Below are 13,684 nucleotides of genomic sequence, written 5' to 3' on the forward strand. Positions count from 1 at the left end.
GCGATACGATGCGATACACTTTATTGATCCCGTGGGAAATTATGGTATCATTTCCCACGGGATCAATAAAGTGTATCGTTAGACTACTAACATTAGACTAAAGTTGGCTGAACCTGCTAGCATCAGCAGGATCGACCAACAGTCTAATGTGTATAGGGGCCTTCTGACTCTCCCGAGAAATGATGATGAGGACGAGAAGGATCCAGCAAGTCCAATTTTGGATGACCAATAGTTTTGCTCCTTTTGATTCTGGCCGTGGTTGCCTAATAGAGAACATAAACGTACATGTACATGTGCATGTGCATGGGGAACTTCGGAGCTGCAAAACTGGACAAAATGAAGTTTGGAAAACAGCTCTCTTGTGTATAGAGGGATTTAATGGCCGAGTCGAGCATTCATGTTTCTGGCAAGGATGGAGAAAGAGGGATTTTAGGAACTCGCCACAAAATCTCTTTCTTGGAGCCTTCATTGGGGGACACAGGTATCCACAGGTCTATGCTGCTGTCGCTAGGAGGCTGACACTAGGCAAAAAAGGGAAATCGCTCCTCCTCGGCAGTATACACCCACTGACAGGCACCAAGTACCACAGATAGTGTTAAAGCATTAGGAGAAGCAACCAAAAACTCAACATATGTACCAACCCAACAAAGGCACATAAGCCCAAAAGCGGTACAAACAGTTAGGGAGTGTGCCGTGTCCCCAATGAAGGTTCCAAGAAAGATTTTACGGTGAGTACCAAAAATTCCTCTTTCTTTGTTGCGTAATTGGGGGACACAGGTATCCATGGGACGTTACAAAGCAGTCCCAAGGGTGGGAACGGAAAGAATGCAAAGAAAACAGACTTAGGTCGGCTGATGCGTAACCGCCGCCTAAAACACCTTCCTACCTTCCCAGGCCTGCATCAGATGAGGCATGGGTATAAACCCTGTAAAACCTTGCAAAGGTGTGCAAAGGTGACCAGGTCATAGCCTTACAAATCTGTAAAGCCGAAGCCTGGTGACGAACAGCCCTGGAAGCCTCCACCACCCGAGTACAGTGAGCCTTCACCCTCGGCGGCGGAGGTTTGTCCTGTACCTGGTATGCCGCCAATATTGCCAAACGAATCCAACGGGCAATAGTGGACTTAGAAGCTGGGAACCTCTTACGACGACCTTCAGAGATGACAAAAAGGGCATCGGATTGACGAAAGGAAGAGGTCCTTGACAGGTAGACTCGGATAGCTCTGAACAGATCCAGCTTGTGGAGGGACTTCTCCAGGGAATGGACCAGAGAGGGACATAGAGAAGGAAGGACAAGGTCTTCACTGATGTGAAATGAAGAGACCACCTTAGGTAGGAAGGAAGGAACAGGTCTGAGAACTACCTTGTCCTGATGTAGAATCAGGAACGGGGAGAGGCAGGATAATGCCGCTAACTAAGAAACTCTCCTGATGGACGTAATGGCAACTAATGAGGCAACTTTCCATGATAGGAGAAAAAACAAAATATCTTGAATGGGCTCAAAAGGAGTGCACTAGAGCGCGCCAAGGACAAGGTTAAGATCCCATGGGTCTATCGGAGAACGATAAGGAGGTGCCAGGTTGGAGACTGCTTGAAGAAAGGTCTTTACCTGGGAACGGGAAGCCAGATTTAGCTGGAAAAGACTTGACAGAGCGGAAACCTACCTGTGATGAGGGGACAGCCGCCATCTTGGATACGGGGCATATTAACAGAGATTGGCGTGGCTCCATTTTGTCTCCTATCTGAATTCACTTGGTCACATATCTGCAGGGATGAGCGCTCCTGGCCCCCACCCTTTTCCCCTAGCTGAATAAAGTTCCTTTTAGTATGGTAATGAACTGAGCTCAGTGTAGCAGGCAGATGGCACTTCAGAGCTTGGGTGAGGAAGCCACACCAGCAGGGGGCATCTAGGTGCTTGGGGGCTCAATTAAAGCATGCATGTCAGGTGGCTCCAGGAGCCTAAGTCTATTATCTGCCCAGCCGGACCGTCTCCGCCATGAAATTATGAATTATGGACGCGTCGTCCGAGGTACAGGCTCATAAAAATATCCTCATGGCCCTGAAGAAATTGCGCATCTGACAGTGCAACTCCCGGGTCCGTGTGAGTTCTGGTACCTGAGATATAGAGATCAGCCTCCCACAGCGACCGAATAGTCCAGGTTTGATCCCTGTACGACCGGCAGAACAAACCTCATGTGCTGGTACCGCCCGTGTACTGATCCGATCACCCCGAGAGCAGTTATCCCGTTTATTAGATAGTGGATACAGATCTTGCAGGGAAGCTGAGGGGTGGAGATTGCTAGCCCACCCAGGTTCGGGGGGGGGGGGGGGGGGGAGACACAGAAGGTTTAAGAGCTGAGGACACATGGAGAGTGTGACACACTCAACAGAAAAAGATGACGATGAACTAAGGAAGAGGGCATATGCCAGCCAGAGGGAAGCAAGCACGTGCTTTTTGGGGGATGCCCGGCAACTAAGTCTTATACCTGTGCTACACCGGAGATACACGAGTCAAATAATTGCCAAAAAGTTACTAGCAAAACACATTTATTAGATTTTCAATGAATATCATACATGTCATACAAAGTGAAAATCAAATGAAAAAATGTGACTGCATCTATGGATAAAATAATCCAGATGCAACAGATCGGGACACAGAAAAAAGTAAATCACAATACATGCATAATTCTAAATGTATACACATAGGTGCTAATAGCCCGGATGCATAGCAGACAAACTGGGCGTTATTTGCGCACAATAGCACTAACAATGCTCATACAGCTGCCACACATTAAGTATAACCGGATTGTACCGTGTGAAAAGTGGTAAACAAATAAAGGGTTAATTACCCATAGGTCGCAGGGTGTCCCGTCTGGCTGCTGGATATAGACCCCAACGCGCGTTTCGCGGAAGCGGCAACACATACACGCGAAACGCGCGTTGGGGTCTATATCCAGCAGCCAGATGGGACACCCTGCCACCTATGGGTAATTAACCCTTTATTTGTTTACCACTTTTCACACGGTACAATCCGGTTATACTTAATGTGTGGCAGCTGTATGGGCATTGTTAGTGCTATTGTGCACAGGTAACGCCCAGTTTGTCTGCTATGCATCCGGGCTATTAGCACCTATGTGTATACATTTAGAATTATGCATGTATTGTGATTTACTTTTTTCTGTGTCCCGATCTGTTGCATCTGGATTATTGTATCCATGGATGCAGTCACATTTTTTCATTTGATTTTCACTTTGTATGACATGTATGATTTTCATTGAAAATCTAATAAATGTATTTTGCTAGTAACTTTTTGGCAATTATTTGACTCGTGTATCTCCGGTGTAGCATTATTATTGTTGAGTCGCCCAATGTATATTATCTACTGACGCCTATGTTTATATAAGTCTTATACCTGTGGAACACAGAGCTCCCTGGCCTCCACAAGCAACCTTCAACCTGGTAAATTGACCTCCAGCTTTATACCTCTAAGCCTTGTACTATTATTGTTATATTTTACTCTGACTGTAACTGTTGTTATATTCTTTCTGTATATTTCTTGTAATTATCTAGTGCGCCCTTAAGGCAATTAAACCATAAATTAATTTTGGGCTGATCCTTTTATTCTGATTGCGAATCTTAGAATACACCGAGGCGGGTAACAGGGCATTCTCTCCGGCGGCCATTTGCTCTAGGTGCAGTTCCCTTATTGACCTGAGAGACAAAGGGGGCGCCGGAGAGCTGTGCCTGTGTAGTGACGTCACGGATTGGTGACATGGGAGGAACCGGTTTCCTTCACATTGGTGATGTGGGAGGAACCGGTTTCCTTCACACTACCCTTTAAGAGTACTGAGCAATAGACCAGAGTCAAGACCCGCTTGTAGAAAACAAAGGATGGAAGGAAGAGAAAAGGACATAGGGACCAAACTGTTGTCCTCACTCTACCGGAAGAAGGCCTTCCAGTATCTGTAGATACGCGAGGATGCTGGTTTTCTCGCCTTAATCATGGTCTCAATGAACTCGTGGGAAAAACCAGCCTCCCTCAGGACTGCGGCCTCAACGGCCATGCCGTTAAGCTGAGAGACTGAACTCTGGTGGAAAAGGGGGCCTTGTGAGAGAAGATGTGGAAGGTCTGGAAGCCTCCAGTGAGCGTCCCATGAGTATGTTCATCAGCTCCACGTACCAGGCCCGTCTTGGCCAGTCCGGAGCTATCAGGATTACAGGGATCCCTTCTGCATTTATCTTTTTCACGACCCTCGGAGTCAAGCGGAGAGGCGAAAAAAGATAAGGCAGCTGGAATTGTGACCACGGGATTACCAGAGTATCGCAACCGATGGCTAGTGGATCACGGGGGACCTGGCTACAAACTGAGGAACCTTGTGATTCATCCAAGACGCCATCAGGTTGACGTCCGGGGTGCCCCATCTCTGACAAATGTGGTTAAAGATGGCGGGGCTGAGAGACCACTCGCCCGTTGCAAGACCCTGACGGCTCTGAAAATCGGATGCCCAATTTTCTAGTCCCGGATTGTAAACTGCTGATATGGCGGGAACGTGACGTTCCGCCCATCGCAGAATCCTTGTTACCTCTACCATTACTTGTTTGATGCAAGTCCCACATTGAAGATTATTTGTAAGCCACGACGTCGGCGTTGTCCGACTGCATGTGGACCGGCTGGCCTGCGAGAAGAGTCTGCTAGTGGCGAAAGGCAAAGAAAATTGCCTTGATCTCCAGGAAATTGATGGGGAGATCAGCTTCTTGGGCGTTCCAGCGGCCCTGTGCTGTGTGAAAAAGAATGACCGCTCCCCAACCAAGGAGACTGGCGTGGGTGCTGATGACCTGCCACTGGAGAGGAAGTAAGGAATTCTCTTGTGGGACTGATGCTGATACCGTCCAACAGGTCAGGGACTGCCTCACGTTAAGACGAAGAATGGGCGGGTCCAGGACAGGTAGACGGTCCTTTTGTCCCAAGCCGACAAGGAGGGACAGCTGAGGAGGACGGGTATGGAACTGGGCAAAAAGCAAAGGCTTCCATGGCGGCAATCATCTTCCCTGGAACGCTCATGCAGGACCGTAGGGGGAGAGGAGCTGGTTGTTTTAGAGTGCGGATCCCCTGGCAGAAGGATGAAAACTTCTCCTTTGGAAGGAAGACACGGGCTTGGGTCATGTCGAACCTCATACCCAGAAACCCCAGGTGCTGAGCTGGGGTCAGTGAGGACTGCTCTTTGTTGATAATCCTGCGGAGACGGACCAGAGTGTCCAGAGTGATCTGAAGACTTTGGCAGCAGTCTCAGCAGGATGGTCCCTTGATCAGAATACCGTCCAAGTAAGGAATTAGGAGAATCCCCTTGGAGTGAAGGATGGCCATGACCGCTGCCATGATCTTCGTGAACACTCAGGGGCAGAGGCCAGGCCGAAAGGAAGGGCTGTGAACTGATAATGATCCTCCTGGATCACAAACCGTAGGAATTTCTGATGCTGGACACAAACAGGAATGTGATGATAAGCATCCTGAATGTCTACAGAACAAAGATATTATCCCGGTTCCATAGACATGATTACCGAACGTAGGGACTCCATCCTGAAAATGGAGGATCCGAACGTGATGGTTCAATCGTTTGAGGCCCAAAATCGGACGGAGCGATCTGTCTTTCTTTGGGACTATGAAAAGATTGGCGTAGAACCCTGAAAACAGTTTGTTCCGGGGGACGGGTACGATTACTCCTGTGCTTAGTAGGGAAGAGACAGCCTGAAGAACCTCTGGGGCCGGAGACGGATGTCTTGGTGGGCGAGACAGAAAGAAACTTCTTCCTGGGAGGGAAAGAAAAGTCAATTTTGTAACTGGAAGTGACTATCTCTCTGACCCAGGCGTCGTCGACCACCGACAACCATGAGTAACAGAAAAGAAGAAGCCAACCTACCACCCTGGAGAGATTCCTGGGTGGGGGAGACCCGTCATGCCGAGGAGAACCTGTTGGCGCGAGACACTGAAGGCTTGGAAGAGCGACCCTTTGGTCGCCAGTGAGAAGCTGGTTTGAAGGATGGCTTCTTCCTTTCCCTTTGGGCAGAAGAGCGGTCCTGTTGTGAAAAGAAGAGACGAAAGTAAGGAAATTGAAGCGACCTTTTCCTATTAAAAGGGTGCTTAGGTTTGGACTACGGAAGCGAGGTGCTTTTCCCGCCAGTAGCATCCGAAATTATTTCATCCAGCTTGGACCAAAAAAGTCTAGAGCCTTGGAAGGCAAGACCAGTGAGGGACTTTTTTGATGGTGGATCTGCATTCCACGCTTTCAACCACAGAATGTGGCGTATAGCAACAATGTTGCTGGTAGCCCTGGCAGAGCAACTAGCTGCATCTAAGGAAGCAGTCAAAAGATATTTGCCGGCATGGGCAATCTGATCTGCCAAATCTGACATCTCATTCGGAGGAGCTGCCGCTAGAATACCCTGACGGAGCTTTCTTGCCCAGGAAGACATGGACTTTGCCACCCAGGTGGAGGCAAAAATGCGACAGGGAGGCGCCAGCTGCTTCAAAGGCTGACTTATCCAAGGATGCAATTTGTCTGTCTGTAGAATCCCTAAAAGATGCACTGCCTGGTAGAGACAAGACTGTCTTGGAAGACAGGCGAGAAACCGGCGGATCCACATTAGAGGATTCTGCCCATTTACAAACGAGGTCTGGCCTAAAGTGATAGAGAATATCTAGCTGCTTCCTTCCTGGGAAGCTCTTTTCAAGGTGTTCCCGATGTTTAGATAAAATGGTCTCAAATTCTCTGTGACTAGGGAAATTCCGGGAAGGATGTTTTACTCGTTTGAAGGAAACAGAGTGCTCCTGAGCAGGTGCCTCGTAATCCTTTAGGTTCAAAGTTTGGGTAATTGCCAAGAAAAGGCTATTTACCATATCCAGCATCTTCGAGGTCTGTTACGTATCAGATTCAGACTGGGAATCCACATCCAACCCAAAAGCAGTCTCCGAGGAGGGGGCAAGGAATGCATCCAGGAGGATGCAGAGGGACCCGGAGAACAAGAGGAAGAACTGGAAAGAGCCTGCTTCTTTGCTTTGTAGCCGATTTGTCGCGGTCAGGTGCATACAAATCACCACGAGAGGTGTTCGGAGCACTAGTGGCAGGAGACAACTGTGGAAGTCGCTCCAGGACCTGGACCAGGGACCGTGAAACTTCTGTCAGGTCGGACCCCAACAGACATGGCAATAGCCCACTTCCAGAGGGAGGGGTGTGCTCTCATCACGGGCGTTATAGGGCTCCTGTGGGGCAGACATGGTGGAGGGGCTGCAGGACAGGCAGAAAGGGGAGGGCTGGCCTGAAGACTCTTTCTTTTGCAGAGGGTACAGGCGTAGTGAATTAGGCTAGGTTCACATTGCGTTAATGCAGCCCGTTCAACACATGCGTTAAATGGGCTGCGTTAACACAAGTACCGACTTGCTAGCGCAGATAGAGCTAGCAGATGCTCTATCTGCGCTAGCTGACGGACCCGGAAATGCTGCAGCCCTCGTCCCAGGGTCCGTCACTCAATGACGGCACATCGCTAACGCATGCCCACTTTTGGGCATGCGCTAGCAATGCGCCCGAAATAGAGCTTAATGACAGCGTTAACGGACTGCGTTACACCGCGTTATGCCATGGTGTAACGCAGTCCGTCTAACGGACTGCCAGGACGTAATGTTACAGTGAGCTTAGAGGGACAAGAAGGAGCCTCTCTAGGGCTGGGCATAAGTTAAGCCTTGGGGATACTGCTGAGGAGGAGCCAAGGAAAAAGGAAATAGAGCCTACCCGATGCCAGCGACGACCAGCAGAAAGAATTGTGGAAGCTGTGTCTCCCTGTGAGCAGAGGGCCTGCAGAATATAGCTGTGTCCCCTGCGCTCAGAGCGTCCGCAGTCTGCAGACAGCGCAGGATACGGCGGCGTAAGAAAGCAGATGCAGTCTTGGTTGTGTCACCACACCCTAAAGTCTGCTGGCCGGGGAAAGAGAAAGCTATCATCCTGTTGGCTGACACATCAGGGGCGCGAACAGCCAGGAAGATCTGCCTGTCGACAAAAACAAAAGTCCCCCTCCGATTGGCTGACACGCCAGGAAAGAGAAGCTCCGTGACAGGAGAGGGAAAAAAAAAGTGCCGAAAAAGCACCTGGCCAGAAGAAGAGGAGGAAGAAGCCTCCTATTGGACAAAAAGAGCGAGCGATTTAAAAGCGCAGCGGTGACAAGGGGAGGGAGAGTGTCCTTAAGTACTGAGCCCGGTCATAGGAAAAATGGCCGAGGCTGTACCCTACCACTAACACCACCCTGTCCCTTTGCAATTAAGGGGACAGTGCTCCCAGGGATGACACCTGCTGCTGAGGAAGGAAAGGAGGGAGACATACCTGTGCGGTGAGTCCCGGTCCCTCTGCAACTATGAAGATAACATCAGGAGCCCTCAGGGCGGGTGAAGGTCACTGGAATCGGGGATCATCCTTCCCGCACTGCCTCCAGACGGTGCAGAAAACAGCGTCAACCGAGGAGAGGGGTGGGGAGGGGAAAAAGCAGAGGATCGGCCACTGGAATCACCCTGAAACAGCCGTAAGGGTGACGGGATTGGGTCATACTTTGCGGGCGCGAGAGTGAGCTATGTGGGCGACACCACACTGCTCTCTCGGCCGCATACGTATGGGAGGAGAAGGTATGGGTGAGAAGGAAAAAGATTCAGGGTATGTTTCCACCTTCAGTATTAGCTGCGGAATGGACGCTGCGTACAACCGCAGCATCCAATCCGCAGTGGCCACAAGTTACAGCATAGTGAAGGGGATTTTATGAAATTATTATTATTTATTGTTATAGCGCCGCTTTACATGTGAAGAGGGGTATACATAGTAAAAACAAGTACAATAATTTTAAACAATACAAGTCATAACTGGTACAGGAGGAGAGAGGACCCTGCCCGCGAAGGCTCACAATCTACAAGGGATGAGTGAGAATACAGTAGGTGAGGATAGAGCATGAAATCCCATGTCCGCTATGCGAGCAGGGACGCCTCTGGCTTTCCTGCTTAACCGGACATGAAGCGCATCTTTCTAGACTGCAGCATGTCTATTTATCTTGCGGAGACGCTCAGTCTCCGCAAGATAAATATCACCGTCCTATGTATAGGATGCAGTGATTCTACATGGTTCAATGAACACATGCGGAATCACAGTGCGTAAAAAAGCCGGCAGCGCGTTGGAAGAAGGTATGTCCAAAGCGCTGCCAATTCGGACAGTGGAAACATACCCTAATAAACACAAACAGGGAACCTGCAAAAAAAAATGTTTATCTGGGATCAGATCCAGGTCCGCCTCCTACAGACACTAAGCTTAAACTGAGGTACTTTGTGCCAGTCGGTGGGTGTATACTGCGGAGGAGGAGGAGGTATTTTCCTTTTTTTGTCTGGTGTCAGACTCCTAGCGACAGCAGCATACACCCATGGTTACTTGTATCCCCAATGAAGCAATAAAGAAATATCATCCTACTGAAGTTATGACTGGCAGATCGACCACTCATGATTATGGCCAGTCAAAATAGCTGATCCACTTTAGAAATGTATGCATGTTACATAATAAGACAGATCAGAGTTTTACTCTACCTTGGAGATCTTTTTGGGTACTTTGCAAAGTTTTCCTTCAGAGCCATATCTGGAAGATAAGATTTGTCATGGCAAAATGATCAAAGTTCTATTTCAACAAGATTTCACACACCGTATATACTCGAGTATAAGCAGAGATTTTCATCCCATTTTTATTTAGGCTGAAAGTGCCCCTCTCAGCTTATACTCGAGTCATTGTCCCGGGGGGGGGGTCGGCGTGGGAGGGGCAGCTGTGACATACTCACCTGCTCCTGGCGCGGTCCCTGTATCTCCGATGGTCTCTGGGCGCTGACAGCTTCTTCCAGCGTTGAGCGGTCACATAGTACCGCTCATTACTTTAATGAATATGAATGCCACTCAACTCCCATAGGGGTGGAGCCACATATTCATTACTGTAATGAGCAATACCGGTGACCGCTCAACGCTGGAAGAAGCTGCTGGAGCCGGAGAAGACCATCAAGGAAGCTACCAGGGACCGCGCTGGGAGCAGGTGAGTATAGCGGGGAGGGTGAGCAGCATTGCGTGATATTCACCTCTCCTCGTTCCACCATTGGGCGCCGCTGTGTCGCCAAAGTCAGAGGGCGCGATGACGTGGTTAGTGCGCGCCCTCTGCCTGAACGTCAGTGCAGAGGATGCTGAAGACACAGCGGCGCCCGGCGGTGGAACGAGGAGAGGTGAATATTGCAAGTGCCGGGGGCCTGAGCGACGACAAGTGAGTATGCCATTTTTTTTTTCTAATCACAGCAACAGAATATGGGGCAAATTACTCTATGGAGCATCTTATGGGGCCATAATTACCATTTGTGCAGCATTATATGGGGTAAATATCTCTATAGCGCATCTTATGAGGCCATAATCAGCATTTGTGCAGCATTATATGGGGCAAATATCTCTATGGAGCATCTCATAGGGCCATAATCAGCATTTGTGCAACATTATATGGGGCAAATGTCTCTATTGAGCATCTTATGGGGCCCTTATTAACCTTTATGCAGCACTGTATGGGGTAAGTGTGTCTATGGAGCATCTTATGGGGCCATTATTAACCTTTGTGCAGCATTACATGGGGCATATTTTAATATGGAGCATCTTATGGGGCCCATCATACATTTTATGGAGCATTATATGGGGGCGCATCATGAACTGTATGGAGCATTATGTGGGGCTCCTGATTCAATATGGATATTCAAAAACACTTAACCTACCGATATCTAAATTAATTTTACCTATTTTTATTTTTGAAATTTACCGGTAGCTGCTGCATTTTCCACTCCTAGGCTTATACTCGAGTCATTAAGATTTCCCAGTTTTTTGTGGCAAAGTTAGGGGTCTCTCCTATACTCGGGTCAGCTTATACTTGAGTATATACGGTAGGCATACCTCATCACATTATCAAAGTGAGTCTCCATTACTACACCGCAAATATGAGGTTTGCCTTTGAAACTAAAAAGTAATTCTTACTTGTCCTTAGGTGAAGTAGCAGTAGCACCAAAAGCCTTCTGATCAGCAAGATTTATCTTCTCTGCAAGCTCTTCCACACTTTCAATGTCCACGTAGTCATCAACTTTGCTCTGGATATAAAAGGCAAGCATTATATTTTCATACAAACTAATATTATTCATTATCCCTTTTGTTTATGGCTGTGCAAAACATACAAACACCAAGAGCTTCACTATACCTTGGATTTTTTCTTGTGCTTTTTGGAGAATTTTCTTTTCAAGCCATGTCTAACAAAGAAAGAAAAAAAAACTGACCCATTAAAATAACTACTCTTGCGTTACCTTAGATCATTTTAGCTAAAGCAGGATTTCTGTCGTCTATGGGTATGTTCACACTAAGTTTTCAAAGCAGAAACTTTCCAACTCTCCAATCAAAATTTGACATTTTTCAATTGCCTGTGATTTTTTTTTTTTATAGACAGTTTTGACTTTTAAAAGTCAGCTAAAAAACCTCAGTGTGAACACACCCTAAGGCTGCAGCATTTTGTATACCTATATAAAGCTACAAATATACTCGAGTATAAGCCGACCCCCTAATTTTGCCACCAAAAACTGGGAAAACTTAATGACTCGAGTGTAAGCCTAGGGTGGGAAATGCAACAGCTACCGGTAAATGTCCAAAGTAAAAATAGATACCAATAAAAGTAAAATTAATTGAGACATCAGTAGGTTAAGTGTTTTTGAATATCCATATTGAATCAGGAGCCCCATATAATTCTCCATAAAGTTTATGGTGGGCCCCATAAGATGCTCCATATTAAAATATGCCCCATATAATCCTGCATAAAGGTTAATAATGGCCCCATAAGATGCTCCATAGACATATTTGCCCAATATAATGCTGCACAAATTCTGATTATGGCCCCATAAGATGCTCCATAAAGATATTTGCCCCATAGTGCTGCACAAACTTTGATTATGGCCCCATACAGACACTTGCCCCATATAGTGCTGCACAAACGTTATGGCCCCATACAGTGCTGCACAAACGTTATGGCCCCATACAGACACTTGCCCCATATAGTGCCGCACAAACGTTATGGCCCCATAGATGCTCCATACAGACACTTGCCCCATTTGCTGTAATAAAAAAAAAAAAATCACATAGTCACCTCTCTGTCGCTCAGGCCCCCGGCACTTTCAATATTCACGTGCTCCTCGTTCCGGCACCGCTCCACCTTCAGCACTGACGTTCAGGCTGAGGGCGCGCACTAACCACGTCACCGCACCCTCTGACCTGAGCGTCACTGCTAAAGACGGAGCGGCGCCGGAACGAGGAGCAGGTGAATATAGCGCAGCGCTCCCCTCCCCGTTATACTTTTACCTGCTCCTGGTGCTGTGCAGTCCCTGGTTCCCCGGTGCTGCAGCTTCTTCCTGTAGTGAGCGGTCACCGTTACCGCTCATTACAGTAATGAATATGCAGCTCCACCTCTATGGGAGGTGGAGCCGCATATTCATTACTGTAATGAGCGGTACTATGTGACCGCTCAGTACAGAAGGAAGCTGCCGACGCCAGGAAGCCAGGGACCTGCAGGGACCGCGCCAGGAGTAGGTGAGTATAATTAGACAGCCCCCGCTCCCCCTTACCTGCCGACCCCTGGGTATGACTCGAGTATAAGCCGAGAGGGGGACTTTCAGCCCAGGAAAGTGGGCTGAAAATCTCGGCTTATACTCGAGTATAAACGGTATTGAATGTTAAAATAGTTTAGTTTATTATGCAGAAAATTCCAATTCCAAAGTGATTCTTACTTTTTCTTATCAATATTGAAAGCAGAATCCTTCAGACGTGCGAAATTCATGTTCTCAGAAAGCTCTTCCATTGATTCAATATCCACAGACCCCTCAACGTCACTCTAGAAAAGAAACAGAATGAATCAAAATAACTTAAAGATATCATACACTATTTAATGTCACTTTTATAAATGGCTGCCATGACTAATGGTAATAAATGTCATAAATGCTAACAAAAACAGCCAAGCCGAACGTTCAAGTGTATTGGGGCAGTCAGGAAAGATTAAATTAAAAAGCAAAGCCTCAAAGAATAATACAACTCTTCCAAAAATCTAAGGATTAATACAGCAAAAAAGGCAGCAATGTTTAGTTTACCTGCCCAGGTCTCAGAACTAATGCACTCTCAGGATGCAGCAAACCTATGTAGTAAAGATGGCGGCAACACAGGTACAAAATACTGATGACACAACTGTTCACAACCCACTAATTCATGGAGGGAGTGACTGCTTGGTATTAAATTGCACAAAAGCAGCTTGTATAGGGCACGGTTCACGCACAGGTAATGCGCAGTGCTTGGCTTACAGCCTATAAGGCTACGTTCACATTAGCGTTGCGCGCCGGTGTGTCGGCGACGCAACGGCGATGCACCAAAAACGCGCGCAAAAACGCTGCGTTTTGCGACACGTGCGTCGTTTTTTGATGAAAATCGGACGCACGAAAAATGCAACTTGTTGCATTTTCGTGCGTCCGACGCTAGCGTCGAAAACGACGCACATGTCGAAAAACGCAAACAAAAAAACGCACGCGTCCCCTATGTTAAACATAGGGGCGCGTCGCCGACGCAACAGCGA

General features: G+C 47.7%; 1 protein-coding gene across 2 annotated transcripts in view; it reads right to left on the reverse strand.

Annotated features, from left to right (window-relative positions):
- MGA (MAX dimerization protein MGA) overlaps positions 1–13,684 on the reverse strand; it is a 168,879-nt gene that overhangs the window by 29,422 nt on the left and 125,773 nt on the right. For both annotated transcript variants that reach the window (XM_069732533.1, XM_069732532.1), the window contains 4 exons: positions 12,852–12,955; positions 11,282–11,330; positions 11,065–11,174; positions 9,604–9,652 (listed from right to left, as the gene is read on the reverse strand). In XM_069732533.1, the coding sequence (XP_069588634.1) occupies positions 9,604–9,652; positions 11,065–11,174; positions 11,282–11,330; positions 12,852–12,955 (312 nt within the window). The remainder of the gene's footprint in view (positions 1–9,603; positions 9,653–11,064; positions 11,175–11,281; positions 11,331–12,851; positions 12,956–13,684) is intronic.

Source organism: Ranitomeya imitator, chromosome 1, assembly GCF_032444005.1.
Source record: "Ranitomeya imitator isolate aRanImi1 chromosome 1, aRanImi1.pri, whole genome shotgun sequence".
Taxonomy (NCBI): domain Eukaryota; kingdom Metazoa; phylum Chordata; class Amphibia; order Anura; family Dendrobatidae; genus Ranitomeya; species Ranitomeya imitator.